The sequence below is a fragment of the Euprymna scolopes genome, chromosome 11 (genome assembly GCF_053919585.1).
Source record: "Euprymna scolopes isolate OS-2025 chromosome 11, ASM5391958v1, whole genome shotgun sequence".
NCBI lineage: Eukaryota > Metazoa > Mollusca > Cephalopoda > Sepiida > Sepiolidae > Euprymna > Euprymna scolopes.
The window spans coordinates 74,406,872-74,430,259 of NC_136492.1; the positions used below are offsets into that span (position 1 = coordinate 74,406,872).

General features: G+C 34.9%; 1 protein-coding gene across 1 annotated transcript in view; it reads left to right on the forward strand.

Annotated features, from left to right (window-relative positions):
• The first annotated feature begins 10,294 nt into the window (after window positions 1-10,294).
• LOC145287910 (dehydrodolichyl diphosphate synthase complex subunit nus1-like) overlaps window positions 10,295-23,388 on the forward strand; it is a 60,182-nt gene continuing 47,088 nt past the window's right edge. Inside the window, exon 1 of the mRNA XM_080135858.1 lies at window positions 10,295-10,851. Coding sequence (XP_079991984.1) covers window positions 10,449-10,851 — 403 coding nt within the window. The 5' untranslated portion in view covers window positions 10,295-10,448. The remainder of the gene's footprint in view (window positions 10,852-23,388) is intronic.

Genomic DNA, 23,388 nt, shown 5'->3' on the forward strand with positions numbered 1-23,388 from the left:
TATTTATTGCAGACTATTATCCTCATCTTCCAGTTGTTGTTTCATGACGTTTCGGCCAACTATTTCTCTGGTCTTCATCAGGTGGTAACCGTGACGGGATAGGAACCTCTGAAACTCCTGACTGCATCCACTGCAATTACTGCCTTCTGCAGTTGTTGTCGTCTAACCATGTTTTGGCCAAGTAAGCCTCTGGCCGGCTGTGAGTAGGATTGAAACTGCTATCTTCAAATAATTCTCACCTGGAACTGTAGAGATTCAACATCTCTATCAACTGCACCAGGGGCCTCGAAGGTTTTGGTTTAAAAAAAAAAAAGGAATGAAGTGTTAGAAAGTTTAGTTGCTACTTTTCTCCGAGCAGTAATTCTCCCGATGATGCATAACTAGTGTTCAGAAATCCAGTGTTATCCAGAAGCAGAAAAGAGAAAGAGCGGCATCCTTTTTGATTGCTTTCAGGAATCTCTCTATTCACCTTCCATGATTCCTAAAAAAGCCAAAGCAGTCCTTCTTGAGACTGATGAAATAAATCCACCCTACAAGCTGATTGGTCAGTGTGTAACCAAATCACCTAGTAGGAACATTTCTCCAAGAGAGAAAATAAGCTACAGAGGCAATTTAGATTTTTATTCCAATCTTTCGTACCTCTTTTTTGGGGGAAGGGGGTGTATTTTCTCCATCTTAAAAACCAAGCTAGTGTTTAGCTCTGTCCTCATGGGATTCACAAGTAAATAAAAAATACTACTCTCGTCATAGTTGTCATGCACACGTTTCGGCCGATGAAACTGCTGACTTTCTTTAGGTGCATCTTTTCTGAAGTTGATAATCTATTCGAACTCAGGATTCTTTATGTTGAACTCTAGACTATAAAAGAAATTTAGAACTGAACCCTTTATTTCATCTGCAAGGGTAGATGGTTCTTATTCCATCAGCCATGACAGGGTAGAAGTATTAATTTATATTATCAGAGTGAAATTTTCAGTCCTTGGAGGCATATACAGCATAAGCACAATTAATCGGAATCAGGAATTTGAAAAATCAGAACTTTTAGAGTATTAGAATCGGTATCGGTACCATTATCTGCCGTGACTGGGATATATATATGACTGAGGATTGCTTGTGAATTTAATATTCCTTAGAGACTTCCTCCTTTAGAAGGAGCTGGCTTAACTTGCTTAATATTAATGCTGCTTAGTTTTTTATTATTATTATTTCATTCATAAAGGGCCATCCTCCTTGGCATTACCTTCTCCTTTGGTAGGAGGTATTGGTTTATCACAGGTTGTCCCGGGTAGATTCGGTCACAATAAATTTTGCACCTATCCAGAGTGCAATCTATTTGATGGAGTTGGATTCCGTGCTATAGGCTGACATCATATCTAACTTTGTTGCAGGGGGAGGCAAGTAAAAAACAAAAAAAAACTTATCACCTCTAGTACGAACTGGACCTTCAACCTCCAGAAAACTGTAAAGAGAAAGGCAATATCAAAATGACAACATCGATGCATAAATATAACAATTTTTATTGACAACAAAAGATAAAGAGTTGGTTAAATATAAAAGTTCAGAGAGTCTTTGAATGTTCCAATTGAAGAACAGTTGTTTTGTTTGTAACATTATTATGGCATGTTTTCTCTGGAATTGTCTAATCTATTCCCTGCTTCCTTTGTTCCAGCTCGGTGGTCTAGTGGTTTCCATCAATTTGCTGTTTTGATGCCCCAATATAATACAGTTTCCTTTTTCGGTAGCTTCTTTCCAAGAACTGCAGTCTTGTCTAACTCTCTTCCTGATGACTGTTTTCTTCTCATTATAACAGACTAAGGCCAATGGCCATCTCCCGTCTTTATGATAATCATCTTCTGTTCTTGTTAGCTCCTAACATCAAGTTGCTTCACATCTTGTCTGGAGCGATTTTCATTAAAATAAATTGAGTAGTCATATTTATTTCAACGAGCAATGTGTGCATTTACATGTGTCAGTGTATGTAAATGAGGGTCAGACCATGACGATGTGGCCTCAATAAGTTTCCACACGTTTTTTTATACAGGCATTAAAATTGTTGTAGACGCTTAAAAATTCAGTATGTTATTGCTATATATCTTATGAGATGACTGACCAATTGTTATGATTTAAAGTTTAAATGACCAGAAAAACGATAGGCAATAAAATTCTGTTTTAAACTTGGAAAAAAATACCACAGAAACGTATGGAATGCTTCAGACTGCTTTTGAACAATCTTACATGAATCGAGCATCAGTTTTTGAGTGGCATAAGTGATTCAAGGAAGGCAGGAAGTCTGTGTGTGATGATGAAAGGTGTGGGAGAAGTAAGGAAATAACGAACCAGAGTTGATTGGCCAAATAAAGAATTTCATGGATGAGGACCGTCGTGTGTCTATAGAGATGATAAATGCACAGTTTGATGTCAGTGTGATAAATGTACGCACACTTATTTGCAAGGAACTGAAGATGCGGAAGATTTGCACAAAGTTTGTCCCAAGGATGCTCAGAGAAGATCAGATTATTTGACAAAGATGAACATCAAGACAGTTCCTCACCCTCCCTATTGTCCAGACCTTGCCCCCTGTGACTTTTGGTTATTCCCTAAGAAAAACCTTAGAGGCTGTCGTTATGAGACAATTGAGGAGATGAAAGAGGCTGTAACGAGGGTCATTGACACACTCACGCAAGAAGACTTCCATGGGGCCTCCCAGAAGTTGTTGGAATCGTACAACAAGTGAATTTACAGCTGGAGGAGATTACTTTGATGAGAAGTAGAGTTTCATGTGTGTACTGTCAATAAAAGTGCCCATTCGAAAAAAGTCTGGAAACTTATTTAAGGCACCTCGTATATTAACCGTACCTGTTTTGTTAGTTAGAGAGAGCATATATGAACTAGCCCATGCAGTATAAGTAAACTTATTATTTTTTAAATAGTCCAATTTTTTTTGTTTGTTTTTTGACTAAAAAAAAATAGTCACAACTTATCAAGTCCAAAATACCATGCACAGATAAGAATTAATGAGATGGAATTCTAAAGCACATTATTGTATAAACGATTATCTATCTATCTATCTATATATAAATATATATAAATATATATATATATATATATATATATATATATAAGTGAAAATGTGTGTGTGTGTGTGTGTGTGTGTGTGTGTGTGTGTGTGTACATTTCCCTACACAATAACTCTGGCAATTTTCAGTCTAGAGACTCGAGATTTGACATAAGAGGTATTGAGATTTGGGAAAATCTTCTTAATCGGTTTTTTGGCCAGAAATTTGGATGTCAAGGGGTCAAAGTTCAACGATTTGACCTTTGAAAACTCTACCAAACTCCTCCACTAATTCTGGGACTAAACACTTGAAATTTTAGATGTAGATTACTTGGACATGAATCAAACATTTTAATTTGATTTGAGCCCCAAAAAGTAAATGTTAAGGGGTTAAAATTGGGGTCAAATTTTAAAAACTTTTACCGCTGTGGTCTCTACCAAATTACTCAGCCAATTTCTGGTCTAAACACTTGAAATTTTACATAAACGGTATTCAGATATAGGGCAAGCTTTTGAATCGAAAATTTTAGCTGTTCAAAAGATTTGACTTTTGCAGTGTCTAGCAAACTACTCAGCCAATTTTGGGTCTAAACATTTAAAATTTATACATAACGGGTATTCATATATGCGGCAAGCATTTAAATCGGTTTGGGGGCGAAAATTTGCTGCCAAAAGGTCAAAGTTGAAGGAGTTGACCTTTGCAGATTCTACCAAATTTCTCCATCAATTTAGGGTCTAAACACGATATTTTAGCTGTAGGTAACTTGGACGTGGGTAAAACTTTTTATTTTGATTTGAGACCAAAATAATAAATGTAAAAGGATCAAAATTTAGGTCAAAGTTATAAAAAATTTATCTCTGCGGTCTCTATGAAATTACTCATACAATTTCTGGTCTAAACATTTGAAATCTTACATAAAATGTATTCACATGTAGGGCAAGTTATGAGCAGTACATAGGGCCTGAGCAAAGCCGAGCTGAACTGCTAGTATATCTATAAAAGTGAAAGTTTCTGTCTGTGTGTGTACATTTCCCTACATAATAACTCTGCCAACTTTCAGTCTACAGACTCGATATTTGACATAAGGGTTATTGAGATTTGTGAAAATCTTTATAATCGGTTTTCGGTCAGAAATTTGGCTGTCAAGGAGTCCAGGTTCAACAATTTGAAAACTCTGTAAACTCTACCAAACTCCTATGCCAAATTTGGGCCTAAAAACTTGAAATTTTAGATGTAGGTCACTTAGACATGGATCAAACTTTTTAATTTGATTCGAGTCCAAAAACAATAAATTTTAAAGGGTCAAAGTTTTAAAAAATTGACCTCTGCGGTCTCTACTAAATTACTCAGCAAATTTTTGCTCTAAACATTTGAAATTTTACATAAAGTGTATTCAGACACAGAGCAAGTTTTTAATCGGGTTTTTGGCCAAAAATTTGGCTGCCAAGTGGTCAAAGTTCAAAAGATTTTACCTTTGCGATCTATAGCAAATTATTCCTCCAATTTTGTGTCTAAACATTTGAAGTTTTACATAAAGTGTATTCAGATATGCAGCAAGCTTTTAATCAGTTTAGGGGCGAAAATTTTGCTGCCAATAAGTCAAAGTTGAAAGAGTTGCCCTTTGCACACTCTACCAAACTCCCCCGCCAATTTTGGGTCTAAACACTTGAAATTTTAGATGTAGGTTACCTGAACATGTGTCAAACTTTTTAATATATATATATATATACATATGCACATAAAGTTATGAACAGTACATAGGGGCCGAGCAAAGCAGGGCTGAACTGCTAGTCTTTAATATTTTGAGGGCAAAAAAATATGCAATATAGTTTTATGAGTAAACATTACTATTGTTGTTTCACTGGCTATGAAAGGCCATTTTCCAAGATGGCTATGCCTTATTTATGTTGTTAGTATAGTATTTTTATATTATTTTATTCTTTTTTTTTTTTTTTGTTGATATTGGATCTGAAGACAACCAAGTTATTGTCTGTGGGGAAGTAGTCTTGTGGCAATGAATCCCAGAGATGAAAAATCCTTGTGAAGACACTCTCTTATGGAAGTTATATCTGATGCTAAGCACTCAGAGGAAGAAAATAAAGTTGTTTTTTGTTGTTGTGATAGAAAACAAGGTCTTTTTATAAATGTCTTACAAGAAGGAACTAAAGACTGGAGCTCAGTCGAGCACCTTCTATGAAAACCACTAGTGACTTGTCTTTTATAAGAAAGGGACTGTAGAGAATGGAAGAGATTATTTCACACTAGATTTCAGAATTGATTTTGAAGTCTGTCAAGGCAATGAAGAATGCTCCGAGCTATGCCTTTCCAAAAGTATTTAACTCTTATATAGATAGAGGATTACATGGGGAGCTAGGTATTTTCTGAAGCAGTAGAATAAGTCAACCATTGTCCTTAGTAATCAGTTGAGTGTAAGTCTTTCATTTTAGATTTGGAATGAAAGTCAGTTCTAAGAGCTTATCAAATAATGATAGAGTACAGAGAGACTAACGATAATTCTTGGGAATTTCCGTCAAGCATGGATCGGCATTGTAAATGCAGACTAATTTAAAAACAAACAAACCAGAAAAAAAGAAATACAAATGCAAACAATAAAAAATAACAAAAACCTGCCTTTAAAGGATTGAAAATAGTTTTTTTTTTTTTTTTGCAAAATATTTATCAACAAAAAGTTTGTTTTTTTCTTCAAGAAAAGATACAAGTTTTACTTTTTTTTACCGTTAATTGTTAGGTGTAAGTACATTTTTTTTCAAGACATTTGTTCAGTCAAGTTTTTTTGGTGTGTGTGGGGGGGTCACAGGGAATTTATACATACATACATATATATATATATATATATATATATATATATATATATATATATATATATATATATTTAAGAAAATACGTAAAAATATGTTTACGAAAAGCGTAAATTGTTAGATGAAAGTACAAGAAAAAATTAAGTTTTTTTTTCAAAAAAACTTGATGTTTTTATTTATTTATACTTATGCATACTTATGATTCACTGTCAGGTGGTTGGTGGAATCCTTCTTCCTCTACTTTGTTATAAGCCCTTCCAACAGTCGGATATACGACTGTAGTCTTCGGCAGAATATAATTGTTTATTATTCGAAGGAGAGTTTTGACGTTGCGATTTGGTATGGCCACCAAAAAAACCCCTCCTTGTCGATGATGTAAATAAAAAATAATAAGTCGATTTAGTGTTTCAACATTTGAAGAACGCTGGTCTGAAACCGATAATTGCTGGTCTTGCCCAATCCATGCTTGATGGGAATTCCCGAGAATCCAGATCAAATTATGCAAGAGTACCGATAATTTTTTTTTTCTAAGAAAAGCACTGTACAGAGAGGAAAAAATCATCCTCCACTAGATTTTAAAGTGAATTTTGAATTCTATCAAGACAAGAAAAGTGCTCTGAGCGGCGCCTCCTCAGATATGACAGCAGTACTTCATCTTGAGATGAATCTGACTATTATATAGATAGAGGTATACATGGAGAGCCAGGTACTTTCTGAAGCACTAGAATAGGCCACCCATTGTCCTTAGCAACAGGTAGAGTGTAAGATTTTCATTTTAAGTCTGGATTGAAAGTCAGTTCAAGGAGCTTATCAATCTAAGGAGCTTATACAAGGAAAGAGCCATTCATTTTGACTGGGGTAAAACAAGGATCTACATCTTGATGATGGAAGGAAAGAAGCTTGATTTTAGAAGTGTTAAAAGTAACAAGCCAATTTAGATACTCGAAGGATTATACTGATCTTTTGCTTGATTGCTGTTTTCTTAACCAGAGTTTTGTGAAACCTTGGGGTTCCTTAAGATCTTGCCAAAGGATCCTTCAAGAGATTTTTTTTTTTTTTTTACAAAGGCATCACCACATTATCAAGGCCTTATTGGCCTGTACTGAGAGGGGGATGAGCGAATGAGATACTAAAAAATAGGCAACAATTATTATGCCGTTGAACATATGTACAAATGCAATTTTCAGATTTCTTTCCAAACCTAATTTTCTCAGGCATGAACGGAATTTGGAGTCTGATCCCCTATTTTATATATATCTTGTTTTAGCATTGCAATTCTATGGCATAATCATGTTGGCACACAGGTCCTTGTCAGATCAGTGAAGTTAAGCAACGTTGAGCCTATTCAGTACCAGACGTGTGACCTCTTAGAAATATCAGGCGCTGTATGTAAAAAGACTTTGACACCACCTTGTAAGAATTGCAAAAACCTAACGTCACGGACACGGATATATAACCTGCTGATGACTAATGCAAACTTTAAAAAAAGAAGTTCTCATTAATTGACTTCACTAGACAACATCAAAATATAACTGATACAAAAACTCTTAATGATATTACATTTATTAGATAAGGGTCTTAGTGACACACAATATTGTTTCCGTTCTGCTAGATCTACAGCAGATGTGCTTGCAGTTATATCTGATAGCATTAGCGAATCTCTCGACGGAGGTAACCTTTTTAGGGCAATTGCTCTTGACATATATTAAGGCCTTTGATAGGGTATGGCATAAAGGTTTACTTCACAAGATCTCCAGCTATGGTATAGCTGGAAATATCTTCTCAATTATTAAATCATTTCTCTCTGATAGGTTCATAAGAGTAGTAGTTGATGGGCAAAAATCAGAAGCTCACAGTATTAATGCTGGAGTCCCTCAGGAGTTCATCCTGGGCCCAACTCTCTTCCTGATCTATATTAATGATCTTCCAAATCATATCCTTACATTATTTGTAGACATTTATACTGATGACACTACGATCTATGGTAGCACATCTAAGAGCGTAAATGACCAAGTTCTCTCTGATTCTCTCTCCTCTGATCTTGAGCATGTGGTACAATGGGGAAAGGAGTGGCTGGTTACTTTTAATGCATCTAAAACCAAGCTTTTATCTTTACATCATGAACGCTCTGATTTCCATCTGGCAACAATTGAAATGAATGGCTTTCGTCTTGGGGATGCCGCATGTTTTGATTAGCTTCTGGGCTTGATCTTTACTCCTGATCTGAAATGGAACACATACATCAAATCTGTTGCCAAGGCCACTGGTGGGATCCACCTATCGATTCAGTAGATATCTCACTGCTGATGCAATTCTCTATCTATATAAGAGCCAGGTACATCCAAGGATGGAATACTGTTGCCACATTTGGGCAGGAGCTGCTAGAAAGGACTTGTCTTGCCTTGATAGAGTTCAAAATAGACTTTGTAGCCTCGTAGGAGATGTCCTTTTCTCTTCCCTGCAACCTCTATCTCACAGAAGAGATGTTGCGAGTTTGTCTCTGCTTTATCATTATTTTCATGGAAAGTGCTTGACTGAGCTTCAATCTATGGTCCCCCCCCGCCAAACTTTCACAAGAAACACTCGTCTAGTTGAAAACACTATCAATAATTCCCCCACTCTTTATCTGTGCCTAAACCTTAACGTAGATTCCATGAACAAAGTTTCTTTCTTAGAAGTGCACGCCTGTGGAATTGTCTTCTGTTTTCCTGCTTTCCAGCTAACTACGATCTGATTGTCTTCAAGTCCAACGTAAACAAGTTCTTGATGAGCTGTTCCACTAAAGTTAACAAATTGACCGAATTTCCATTACTAACGATTACTATATTGTCCAGTTTCTACTGTACACTCTTAACCCTTACCCTCGAGTGGTTTCTGGGCCTTGATTAGTGGTGACGCCTACGTAAAAAAAAAAAAAGAAAAAAAATGGTTTCCTAACTAAGGTTCAACAAAACCCTGGGGTTCCTTAAGAGCTTGCGTCAACCTTAGCAACATTCTGGCAATATAGTGGCTTGCCCCAGTAACATCAGACCTTCCTCTGCCCAAATGAGATACGGTTTGGTTTGGTTCTAGTTAGCAATGTTCCTAAGCCTCCCCACTTTGAAGAAGGGGGAGGATTGTCGATCGTCTATAGCGCCCCTACTGGGAAATGTCGACTAATACATTTTCAACTATATTTGTCAGAGTGCCCCTTCAGAGGACCTGGTTTTACCCATATTAAATGGCTTTTTAGCATATTTTGTTCCAATGGGAAGCTCATAAAAACGCTTTGCAGATCAGGTGTTTGGGACTTTATCCTCACAGAAGATGACCATCAACCTATCCTACTGTCACCTACACTTTTGAGGGCATTGGAGAAGTGATCAGACATCACTTTCTTCAGTTTCTGTTTGGCACTGCTCACACGACTAAAAGTTCAATAACTCAGAAACAGTTCATTTTCAGAGGTTTTAAACGTGATTTTTGGATTCCTCGTGTGGAAAACTTTGTCCATGCAAATTTTCAAGGTTCTACGTAGTCTAGAAATTGATTTATGCCCAAAAACGTAATTTCATAATTTCGCGAATTTGAGCCTCAATGCGATATACGTAAAATACCAAAATTGCTTAAGAGTTAAAAACTCAAATTTTCAGGATTCCCTAGTTTTTATGATACCAACATATGGTAAAAGTTTGGAAAAAATCTGAAAGGTAAGGGTGTCATGGTCTGGATGATTTGAGATGGCACCCGGGGGGCACAAGTGCAATGAGTTCATCAGACTACATTTCGTTAAAATGCTTGTAAAACAACCACAGAACAACTATTGCAACAATAGGATAGGGGTTGTAGCTTAGTTGACAGTGCGGCACCTATTAGATTAGAGACTCTTTTTTTAGACCCTGCTCAAGAGGGAGAGGTTAGTGGTACATGCACCATCCCGGATGTGGCAACAATACTCAATGCATGGGCGATTGGTGAATTTGTAGAGGTACAGCTGTGGGTAATTTTTTTAGCCATTTGCAGTTGCTTTTGCAATGTCCTCAATTTATTTTTTCCAGGTCATGTTGCATGTGAATGTTACCTCGTTCTATTTAATCCCTTTCAATAAAAGGACAAATTCAGAATTCTTACTTTTGACCATAATTATTATTATTCCTTTCTTCTTTAAAAATTCTTTTCTTACAAATTATTATGAAAGTTTTGTAAGATTGAAGATTCGCTCTTATATATATATATATATATATATATATATATATATATATATATAGAGAGAGAGAGAGAGAGAGAGAGAGAGAGAGAGTTTAAACGTGGCTACCGTAATATCACGGTTTAAATCTGTTAATATCTATCATTGAATAAATGTTCCTTACCAATTTATCAATATTCCAGATTAATGGTTTATTTAATGAGAACAAGGGGAGATAATTCGCCAATCGTTCATTTCATTATTCCATCATTGATTCTGTTATTCTGAAATAAGTCCTCCGCAATTTGCCCGGTCCTGCTACAACAATGGCTTCCTGATGTCGTGCTTACTGCAACCGGCTGCTCCGTTCATTTTTCTCACCTGTACGCCGGTCGCATCGTTCGAACCATGTTTCTGTACAGGTTCCTACTCAGGCTGATCCACTACATTCTCTCATTAATCTTCTGTGTCAACTCTTGGTGTCAAAAGGCTTTTTTCCGGTCTGGCTACCTTGTCACTGGTCGTGGCGGAGGTCTTCTGCGACCCAGCGGCTTTTTTCTCTCCTTGTATTATTCTTATTACACAAACAATACGTCACATCAGATCATCAAAAAGGTGTCCCCATCGGGTAATCCTTCTTCTTGTTCGACCCTGGGTCGGATCCGGGCCGATGCCAAAGAACTGCAAAAGATACCCGTTCACATTGGATTGGCCATCCATGAAAACGACTTCAGTTATGCGGATTTGTGTAATGTCGTCATTTGGTCAATGGCCATGGGAATCACTTACATCAGTGTCTACGAAATGCACGGTAAGAAAAAATAGAGGAATACATCTACTAATATCCAATCCAGTTTTTGTAATATACTATATAATTTTACATGAAAGAGAAATTTATCTTCCAAATTCATTTCTTTTTCAAATTAATTCCTAATTTCGATTTTCTTAAAATATGAGGCCAGGTAAAAAAAAAATAAAAATATCTATGTACTTAGATAGAAAATATATCGTGTTATTTTTCTTATGGTATTTTCAAGTTTTACGATATGTTTTTCTATTAAATTGTTAGTTGAAAGTACAGAATAGTTATAAAACACCCTCCCCTCTCATGTTAAGAATGGGTTTCTAAATAATGTCATTATTTCAGCAACGGTACCTTCTCTGCATAAATATCGACTTCTAAAATTCAGGAAAACCTTTTAATTAATTGACAATCTCCTTCTCGCGAAAAAGATATTTACTAAATTAAAGAAAAAGAATGTCTTTTCGAACGGAAGGGGCGGTATTTGTCGTTAAACTTATGACTAAATCCTATTTCAATCACCTAAATTAGAGTGAAATGGGTTTTGACGTTACTTCCAAACAATTTATTTTTACTAAAACAGTATTATACTAAATAAAAAGAAATTTTAACTGAATTTTGACAAGTTTCATCGTACACGTGTAATGCCGCAAAAAAAAAAAAAAAAACAAACAAAAAAACTTTGCCAGAAAAATAGTCACCGTCTTTAAACAAGTTCAAGGACAATAATTCGATTTCATCGTTTTATAGTGAAAGAGCATGTTTTTAGATAGGATTTTCGTCGCTTCTACACTATCAGTACGAAATTTTTTAGTCGATAAATGGATGGTTTCTACTGATTTTTTTTTTTTTTGTCAATTCTAATAAATTACAACGTTAGCTTCCAAATTATGCAGTCGAAGTTACCTAAATATCACTGAATTATAGGCACCGCCAAAAATGGCCGCAAAATCAAGTTGTTGTTGTTTTTTAAAACTAAATTACATTTATTAAAATCCATTATTTCTGAGTAACTTTTTTTTTCCAGAAAGATAAAACCCTGAATTTTATCATATAGAAAACAGAATAATGTAAAACTTTTTCTACTATTTTTAATTAAATTTTAAATGTTAAATTTTCCCAAAAAGTTAACAATTGACATTTTTTGTCTTGCACAAAAAACGTACATAAATATTTAAAAAAAAAAGGTTTTTGAAATAATTAATTTATTTATTTATTGTCTAACTAAGATTTAGGATGATTTTCTAAGAGAATATGCAAAAATATTATAATATAAGTACCTGAATTTCAAATAATTCCACTTATTCATATAGCTAACCAGATATTTCGCGTCGATTTCGCGACTCTGTTTACGTTTGCGGCTGATAAGGAGAAAACTATGGAAGACCAAACAGGCCAAAAAAACTTATTTTTCAGTGACGAAAATTTCAATGTATTATTAAGCTGAGGCTGGCCAGTACCAGATGGGTGACCATTTGTATGAGTTTGGTTTTTAATGTGTATGTGTGTGGGGGCCAGGCTCCCCAAAATGGGGTGGGGGGCAATTTAAAGCAGAATAAAAAAAAAATATTTCAGCGCGTTTGGTCCACCGTAGTCGAAAGGCGGCAAACGTTTTCAAACGGGATCGAAAAAAATGATGCTATTTTTAACACAAAGGGCACAATATTTATCGAATTTTTTTTTTTTTGTATCGATTATTCAAAGCATGCGCTGTTTAATAATGGTCATGCATTATTCGGCTCGCTAAAAAAAAATTGTTAATTTATTTATCAAAAATTTTAAAATGGCTTTTTTCGTATAAATATTAAAAAAAATTTTTTTTTGTTTTGCTTAACATAAATTAATTATTTTACTTAACATATTCACCGAATTTCACACTTCAAAACAAAAGCGGGATAATTAAACACAATCGAAGTTCTGATATTCAGACGTCAAAATAAGGTATGCAAACAAGTTGTTTTTTTTTTTTTTTGTTTTTTTTTTTTTTTGTTTTTTTTTTTAAATTTATAATTCTGTCCCTTACAACAACACTATGTTTTGTTCAATTTCAGATGATTATTTTAAGCATATTTGTTCCCACTTCAAAACAGGGGGGGGGGGGTTGTAAGCAAAAAAATATATATATATAAATATCGTTTATGAAAAATAAGTACACTGTTATAAAGTTCATTCTTCTCCTAATAATCGCTGAAAATTTCGTATTGATCGGATAATTACCTGATTTTTGGTAGATTTTTAAAAAGACGGTCCGTCAAAAAGTACTGACCTGCCCCCCCCCCCAGTTTTGGCGGTGCCTACTGAATTAATAATAAAAAAAAATTAAAAACTATAATCGTGTTAGTAAGTGAAAAATTACGGCCATCTTGTTTTTATAAAATAAATCGGGTATTTTACTTGAAGGCCCGTCTCACGTCCGTATATAACAAAATATTTTTTTGTAGATATCGGTGTGCTAAAAACGAATCTGAAAACCGTTTCCCTCGCAAAAAAGTTTTCATGATATGAAGAAATTACTTTTTCAAAAGGTGGTGATCACTTTTCCATATAAAGTTAACTTAAAATGAGCACCCACTTTCTGGCCACCTGAGAGAGGGGGTATTTTTTGTGTGTTTATTGGCTAAAAAGGTTTTTTTTTGTTTGGTTTCTTTTGCATGGTAGTAACTCCTAAACTCTGGGACTATTTTTCATTTCACAGCCTAGCCTTCGTTTACGCTACGCGTGAGCATAAACGAAGGCTGTTAAATGTGCACTCGCGTACCAAACTGCCTTGTCACAATGTAGTATTGGCGAAAAATTAAAATTCGACGAAAAACAAGTAATTTTCCAAATATTAAACCATGTAGTTCTATGTTATCACGGGTGGCCATTTTGTACGTACGTGAGACGGACCTTAATGTAAAATTTTACCAAAAAAGGCGAAATGTGCCACAATGCCACATGTAACTGGAATCCCTCGTCCCCAACACTGGCGTTAGCGCAAAAAAAGTTAAGATTTATTGGAGGGGGGAAGGTAGTAAATTCCAAGAAATCTTGGTGGAAGGAAAGAACGTAAGGACAAGACTACAAATTAAAAACTGTATTTAGAGTCATATTTATTAAAATAAATTAAAAGGTAAATATTATCTTTTGTTACAACAGAACACCGACCATTCTAATTTGTTTTTTAGGGGTATTTGAGGTCGCTGGCCACAAATCTTTATTTGTTTGTTACCCTAATCTTAAACTAACTGATCTAACCCAGTCCTAACTTCAGTTTTAGATTTAGTTCGATAAAAGTCTGTTCGGTTCAAATTCTGTATAAGCACTTTATTTATTTATATATATTCTTTTTCTGTCTGAAAAGGACTTAGCTTCGGGTTTTACCGTTTTATCTATAAATTTTCTTCAGTTTTTTTTTTTTGGGGGGGGGGGGGTTCAGTATGATCCACCTCCAAAAATCCTCTTCTTTCAACACACACACACACAAAAAAAAACCCTTAAATTCTTGGCAGGGAGGGCATATGTTAAATAAGAACACTTTTAAAATGAATATAACATTTCTTTTTTGTTTTTCAAGTAGAAGAAAAATCGTACAAGAAACACATGATAGAGTTTATTTTACATGTGTTGCATGCGGGCATAATTAAGCGGAAGATCGAAATGCAGTTCCTTCAAAAGGGGCACTCCACTCTGGATTAGGATAAAATACAAATTGTCTCAGTCTAGAAATATTTCTTCGTGAACCAAAGACAGAAACGGTGAACCATAATACAACATTTGGCCCCCAAATTTGTTTCTTTCTGTTTATTTAAACAATTGTTTTTCTCTTTGTACTTTTAAAGCATTCTTCTACATGTTTGTTTCGTTAAGTTATTCCTTCCCCCCCCCCATCAATTAGAATACACTAACACCCACCCACCCTTCAACAGCTGTGAATCTCGTGGGTCGCTTTCTTTCCTGACACGTTTTCTCTAGGCAAAAAGACCGACACTGCTTAAAAAAAACAAAAAAAAAACACATCGTTGTCACATTGAAAAAGCTGCCTTTTTTTTTGATACTTGTAAATGAGTCCTAAAGTATTTTAATATTGAGAATCAGTTCAGAGTACTGACAGAGAATCCAGTCTCGGAAATGTCTGAAGTCGTTTACAATTTGAAAGCTATTATTACTTGTTTTTCATAGGCCGGTCTCGACGATGTCCTGTCGTAGTTTATTATATTTTTATTCTACGATTGAGATTCCTCACAGCCCCACTCGCGTACACCGATCAGAGGCTGGCAGCGCCGGATGAAGTTAGTAAATTTTTATTTCCTTTTCCTTTTTACATTCGCATTTAAAATGCAACGTTTGTAGGTTTTTCGGGTATGCTGAAAACGAATATCACATTTAAATTTTGCACAGACAAGTAGTTTTTGTCGATATTAAGATATATTTTCCAATGTATTGCTTGATAAATGTCTGTGGCGTTCGCCATTCTTAATATGGGGAGGAGGAAATGTTTTCTCACACGCATGTGCATTACTGCATTGCATTAGTACTTTTCAGCTGAAAAAAAAAAAAAAGGTAAATATCCAGATCCGCTACTACAGAACACCGACCACTCTAATTTGTTTTTTTACATGTAATTGAGGTCGCTGACAACGAATCTGATAGTCAAACTTGGGGCAAATTTACCGTTTGCATGGTATTTACCCCCTGAACCCACGAACTACTTTCCACCATTTTGCAGCTTCCGTTTACGCTACGCGCATGCACGCTGTAGCATAAACGACGGCTTCCGGGCTTCACCAAGCAAACTACGTTGGGGGAGGGGATTTTTCTTTCCAGGACAATTTTCAAAAATACATTATAGCACTTTTTGGGTGGAAAATTTAAAATTAGCTGAAAAAGAAATAAAACAAGAAAAGGAAACCACTCCAAGTTGGAGTAGGGGGGGGTTAATTTATCTGTTGTTTTTTTTTACCTGGAACATAGAATTTTCAAATAGTAACGCACCGACATTTACCAATTAGAACACCATTTAACATTTTCCGAAGATTTTACTGTTTACATTGGGGGCGCGAGCGGGGGGGGGCGGATGTGATGTTGGGGCGCGCAGTAAAATCTTCGGAAAATGTTAAATGGTGTTCTAATTGGTAAATGTCGGTGCGTTACTTACGGAAAAACGTTTAACTAAACTGCAAAAGCACCTATTAAGCCACATAAGTTCTATAATTGAATCCTCCTCCCGCAAAAAAAAGAATGAAAAACATAAAGATGTTTGGTGCTTATGTTTTTGTAAACCACATTAAAAACTATGTGAGACAAAAAAAAAAAGTCCCACAATTTGTTGTACTTTTCTTTAACTGTAAGTCATTAAAAAAATGTCAGTCCGTAATTTTTTGATTGGTACGCCATGTGAGAAGGCAGTTTGCTAGGTGAAGCAAGCGGTCGTTCATGCTGCAGCGCGCGCTCGTAGCGTAAACGGAAGCTGCAAAATGATGGAAAGTTATTCGTGGGTTCGGGGGTTAATACCATGCAAACGGTAAATTTGCTGCAAGTTTGACTATCAGATTCATTGTCAGCGACCTCAATTACCTATGAAAAACAAATTAGAGTGGTCGGTGTTCTGTAGTAGCGGATCTGGATATTTACCAAAAAAACAAACGAATTACATTGGATAATAAACGTCTTAATAACCAGGAAACTACTTGTTTGCACCAAATTTAGATGTGATATTCGTTTTCAGCATACCCGAAAACATACGTGAATCGTCAATTTAATAGTAAATGCTGAGGTGGGAAGAGAATAAAAAAAATACTGCTACCTTTTCTTTTTTTAATGAAGTTTGAGCATTTTTTCTTTGAATAACCAAGAAACAAAACGAGGGTAAAAAAAAAAACAATATATCACAAATAAATGTTACAAAATATAAGTGACTCTCCTACTTACCTGCATAAGGTTTTTGAATTTTAACTTATTTTAAAGGCGTTTATTTACTTTGAAACAAAAGTCTATTGAGATAAAAAAAATAAAAAAAATGGCAGATAGCTATATTGTTGGATCCTTGATAATCGCTTAAAAAAAAATCAAAAATACTAGTATAAACCTATTCAATAAAATGCGAAAATGTAACATTCTATTGGTTGTTTAATTTTTGATTTTTATGTAATTATCGAGGGTCTAAATGAACTAACAAAATCTTCATTTAAAAAAAAATTTTTTTTGTCATAACAGACTTGACACTACTTTTGTGTCAAAGTAGATAAACGTTTTAAAATAGGTTAAAACGCAAAAGTTATCCAGGTAGGTAGAAGAGTAACTTGCCTTTGTTAACGTTTTTTGTTTTATATTTATTTCTTCACCCTTTTTTTGTTTTGTTGGCTATTGTAAAAAAATTATGAAAGTTTTTTTTCACTTTATTTTTATTTTTTAGAGGCTAAAAACATGTTTAACCTTTGTATGCTTAATGTCGTTTGCCTTTTTTTACATTTTTCTCCGCGCCTTTCAAATCGTGAATAGCTTCTGCCATTTCCAAGTTGACTGACACTGGATTCTTTATAAGTAATTAATCTTTAGGTGATTATTCTTTCCAACTACAAGCACCATTTTTTTTTTTTTTTTTTTTTTTTATAAATTTTCTTGAATAAAGCAAAGTTTTTAATCAACTAATTCTGAGTATTAATATTGCTAGCGATATTCGATGGTCATGTAGCTGTAATGATTTACCGTTCATGTTGAGGCAATTTTGTCTCAATCCTGATTGCCTCTTTTTCAGAAGTTAGATTTTCTCATGTTAAAATCTACCTAGTGTCTAACTCTGCCCTCAGACAAGTAAATAGGCACAATACAATTAGACTTCCTCACTTTAGGACCAGGAAATCCTACTTATGACACCACCTCCCTATTCTACACAAGCGGAAGATTGGGCAGTGTTTACACATGAGATTAAATGACCTTGTTCCACATTTTGCTCTCGTGTGTGTGTGTGTGTGTGTGTGTGTGTGTGTGTGTGTGTGTGTGTGTGTGTGTGTGTGTAGTAAGTAAATTTCAAATAAGCACCCCTGTTATTTTAACAAACCTCTTTGGTAGTGATCAATTGTATAAACAAAAACAAACCTTTCGGACTCGTTTTATAAGCTAAGGTTGTTGAATAATATTCTGATTTTCTAGTAGACCCAATTGGTAGATTGGTGCTATACAGTCTTCCCGACATTCATTTGAACATGAGCATGAATCTGAATAAATTTTCATAGAATTTCATGAAACTGAAGAGTTACCTCCCTGTATATATGCATAAAATAAATAAAACTAAAGAAAGTCTAAATCAGTTTCAACTGAAAAATTTTAAGTCTTTGTGGATATATCAGAAGTATATTTACTCTTTATTTAGTAGCGGAATCTAGTTCAAACCCTGTTTTTTTTTTTTTTGTTTTTTTTACTTTGGTTAATTTTAAGAGATTGAGGGGCTCCGTCTTAGAGCTACCACTTGATTTCATTATGATTTGAATTTATTGGGTTCTTGTAAGAATAGATTCTGTTCCCGTTATGGTGCTATCTGTATTCCATTACAGCTAGGTCTTCCAGGGGTTGCTTCTAAGTATTTCTGAAGATTCTTTTTAGGTTCTCTAATTTATCGGAGAGGGACCTATGTTTTCAGTGGTGTCCGTTTGTCCATTTTCATTGGGATTCAGCATTCCCAGGAGCCCAAAAGGGGTCACAAACACCCTAAAATTGCAAAAAATGGCACTTTTTACCCCATAACTTTTGCCCCATCCATTAGATTTTTATGAAACTTGGCGAAAATGTGAAAGCAACGTTGGCCCTTCACACTTTTCACATTCATCATTTTTTCACTATTTTTTGTGGCGTCATTTCACATGCAGCACTAGAGGGGGGGGGTCACGCACTTGCTGCTTGTTATTAGGCCAGTTGCTCCTATCACAACCGTTATGTTTATTTCTTTCAGAGACCATGTCGTTTTCCATTGTGCAGTCAAGTGTTTCTCTAAATCATTGGGTGTTCATGACTTTTTCTCTCTTCTTTCATTTTCATTCTTGAGGATGCGTAAAGCCCAGTGCTTGGTTTCATTCAAATTAAGATACATTCATTCAATAAGTGTGTGTTCAGCAATACTATTCTAATTGGGGTGGCGAAATCTAGTTCAAACACTTGACTGATTCCTGACCTGTTTAAAGATCTGATCAACCGCCTTAGATCTTCCACTAATATAGGTTGTTCATCAACACACCTTCCTAGCTATGAGTTAATTAGCAACTTGTGTTTAATGGATTGTTTACAATAGGCATTATTTTGGTATTAATAACCTTTAAAAGATGTATATGCCATAAAACACAAACTTTTCTGTACTTTTTGACATGTTTTTTATCTTGTCTTTTATTAGCTATACAGCACAATCACTTTGACACACCAATTCTTGCCAGATCACCAAAGTTAAGCAACATTGAGCCTGGCCAGTACCAGATGGGTGACCATTTGGGAAAGCGAGGCACTGTATGTACCGTGAAGTAAAATACCAGGTTGAGAAACTGGCACGATTTATCCTTCTCTCAAAGGTAGATGGAAATCTCTTAAGCCATAGTAGGCACTCCATCTAGTGACGGCATCACAATAAAAAAATACCCTTGATAGCCCTGGTGAAGCATCAAGTATTCAGCTACTGACAAGATTTGAATTACACTACAAACTCAGTGTAGTGAGTTCAATCTTGGCTACGACCATGCTGGATGAATAAATTTATTAGCTAATAATCTTCATTGCTCCATTTTGTCTAGTGTTATTGGTGCTTGATAAAGATAGTCAACAGATCGATTTCTTTTTTTTTACAATGTGATCTTAAATAAAAACAACAGTCCTTGCATGCCATGTCTAAAATAGTCAATCAAAAATTCCGAAAATTCAAGTAGTACAACTGCTATTGTGTTTTTAGTAAAAAAAAAAGGGGGGGGGCTATCATTATGGTCTAAAACAGTATGTTAACTATTAAAGTGGTGAAAAGAGAGATAAGCCTGTTATCTATATTTGCAATCTTCAAGGTGTTCATATCTAGGGAAAATGCCATTTCCCCAAATTTTCCGTAAAAATTACTTTTAATTATAAATAATTTTCAACTCGAACTTTCATTTTTTAAGATATTACTATTGTTGGTTCTCCGACAAAAGGAGGGTGGACCTGTAAATTCGCCCTTGTCCATTCGTCTGTCCGCACTTTTCTCAATAATTATGCCTTGGAATTTTTTGAAATTTTGTACAAACATTAAACAGTAAAAAAGTAATATAACGGATTTTCTAGGAAAACTCCGGTTGTACCCCTAAGGATGCCTTTCATGTTAAAATGGTTAAAATTGACACTTTTGTGCTTATTCAAAAAAATTGATGCCTTGGATTTTTATAAAACTTTCTGAAAAGTTGTAACTAACTGATTTCTATATAATTTTGTTTGTTTATACTTCACGATAACTCTTGGGTGGTATACCTCAGGGGCTCTTTTAAGACTAATAAAAACACTCCGTTTTGGGGGACTATTTTACCATATTTGTCCAAAATTTTCTGTGTATGTCTATTTAGCAGTTTTGCATGGTGCTGAACTCAAATTTAAATATGTTAAGGCCTTAAGGACTTTTGAGGCTAAAGTGGCGGGGGGGGGTAATATCTTTTTATTTTTCCCCCCCTTGGTGCAGAACTCAAATTTACATATGTTACGGCCTAAAACTGCACCGTTTGTTCATTTTCACCAGGATTTGACGTTCCCTGGGGACTTTTGGGGTTAAATGGGGTGGGGGCAAATTTTTTTTTTTTATGCCTCATTCACTGTGTACTCACGAGGGACCATGCATGCTTCACTCGTTGATATGACAGTTAAGTACTGTTGTTTTTTCTTAAAACAACATATTAAAAAACATTGCTCTGTTGACTATCTTAACAATCAGTGTTTTTTAAACATAACTTATTTCGTATTTTGTTCGTACAAGATGCAATGAAAAACTTCTGAGAATTCTATGTTAAAGGTTTTTCTTTTTATTCTTACAAATATATGCAAAACAACAAAATAAAAAAAATAAAAAAAGGGGGGGTCAATCTTTGGAAAATAATGCCAAACTCAGAAGACAGTTTGTGTCAATTTAAAAATTATATGAATAAATCCAGGCGTAGTTTCTGCCATTAATCGGGTGTCAAATGTATGAAATATTACAGAATCAAGCATCCACAAAAATTGTTTGGAAAAGGTAGGGGAACTCTAGCAAATATTCACCTTTTCATCATGCCTACAAGTTGGAAATAAACCCTTCCATTTTAAACGAGAAATTTTTAATGTTTAATTTTGTATTACTTGAATTCTACACACTATTGATTCCATCTTGGATGTTGTTCTAATGTTTTGGCCTATGTGGACACATTTCACAACAGATAAGGTGCTTTGTAAAAAAACAGTTCCACGTGACAGTCTTCTGGGGGTTGAAGTACAATCAATATTAAAAATATAATTTTATAAGAAAAATAGATAGTGGACCATAGGTTTACTTTCAGCTGTCTTGTAACTCTTGCTTCCCTTATTTTATCCATTCTCATATTCCATGAATGATGTTTCTGACAATAGGGGAAGAATTTATTTATTTTTATAGTTGTTTAACAACGTTTTGACTAACTATTCCTCTGGCCTTCGTCAGGTTGTTAACTGCGACGGTATAGGAATGTTGAATCTTCAACTGTATCTTCAGTAATTACTGCCTTCCATAGCTATTGTCATCTCACCACTAATCCTCTGGCCGGCTGTGAGTAGGATTGAAACCGCTATCTTCAGACAATGCTCACCTGGAACTGTAGAGATTCAACGTCTCTATCACCTGCACAACAGGCCCTGAGGGGCAATCATATTAAAAAACATTGCTCTATCTTAGCAAGCACTGTGTTTTTTATTAAAACATAACTCATTTCGTATTTTGTTCAGACAAGATGCAATTCCAATAATTAGCATTACAAGTTGTCTTTTTCTTTTTAGATAATTGTTATTTTATCAACTTGCTTGAAAAGAGCTATGTAAAAGATGTTTAGAGAAAGGAGGGGTAGTTGTTTTACCTTCCTAATAAATTATATCAAAGAACAAGGCACAAAAGAAACGCAAACTTCCTTTTTAAACAATAACAGTGAAGAGTATTTTATTTGTAGCAGGAACTGGCAGGTCAGGCTGCTAAAAGGGAAGAAGGCAAAGAAAGTTCTTTTAAGGTCGTCGTCGGTCAAATCAGTACCTTGTCGTCCCCGGCTGGATAGCAGTTGTCTCTAATCGAGACCGTCAATGCTTATAGCAAGATGTCCAGTGGACAAAAGATGAAAGAGGATAGATGTTGCTAGGCTGGTAGTCCGGATCCCACTGCTGACATTCCCTTAAGACTTTTAGGAGTAGATGAATCAATGCACCCTGTTAGCTGATTGGTCAGCCTGTGGCTGGAGAACTCAGAGGGGGACATTGATACACCAAAGAAAATAGTTCTCTGTGACTGCTACAGATGGTTAAAACCGTTTTAATTATGCAAATACCATCAGTAGTTCAAAAGTTATGAGAATTTTAAGTGCCAATATTTAAGCTTTTCCGTGGACATTTTTCTTTAGAAAAAGTGAGCTAAATTACGGACCTCAACATTTCAAGAAATTCTGTAATTTCGCCACCATTTATTTATTTTTCAAGCTATTCTCATGATACTTGGCACTCTTATGTAAAATTGTGTGCTCTTTCTGATTATGCAGTCAAATTTGATGTATCTCTTTACCATAAGCCATGAATTATAAATTCAGATGTATAAATTTCTTTCTTTTTTTTTTTTTTTTTTTTTTTTTTTTTTTTAAACCGGTGCATGGTATCATACAGTGGGTGTCTATTTATGAACAAAACTAAGTATTATAGTAGTATTTAAATATAGCTTTATTGAGAATAGGCATTTTCCTGCCTCCTCACCAAAGGAGAGCTTAATCTTGGGTGTAGCCATTGAATGCCTAAAGAGCATTCATGGCCAGTATTTACTACTCCCCTCAAAGAAAAAAAATTTAGTAGATATGAATTTATCTCAAAAATAAATCTAAGAAAAATTTTCATATAGATTTTGGATTTCTGTAAAAGATGGAAATTCCAATAGTCGACCAGAACTTATGCATTTTAGGACCAGTCCAATTTTCAATTTTGTAAATCCTCTCTATCTGGCCCAAAATATACCCCTATTTTCTGAGATGCAACCATAAATCGTACTCTACATGAATCCTCAATGTAACTTTCACAGTACCAGGATACCAGGAATCCTGATAAGCCACAACTATATATTCACCAGTTGAACGAAATACGAATGACTAGTCTAATAAGACGAAAACAGAAAAACAGTTTTCTATTTTTAAGAAAATACTTTAGTCAGCTCAGCGCATTATGTTAGCATTAGCGCTTAGTGAGCCATTTATCTGTTAATTTCTATAAAAGATAACATTTTAAAGAAATTTCCTCACAATTAATAATTATCAAATATTTACATATTATACATGAAAATAATTCTGAAACTATTATCTATATGAAAATGGATGATATATG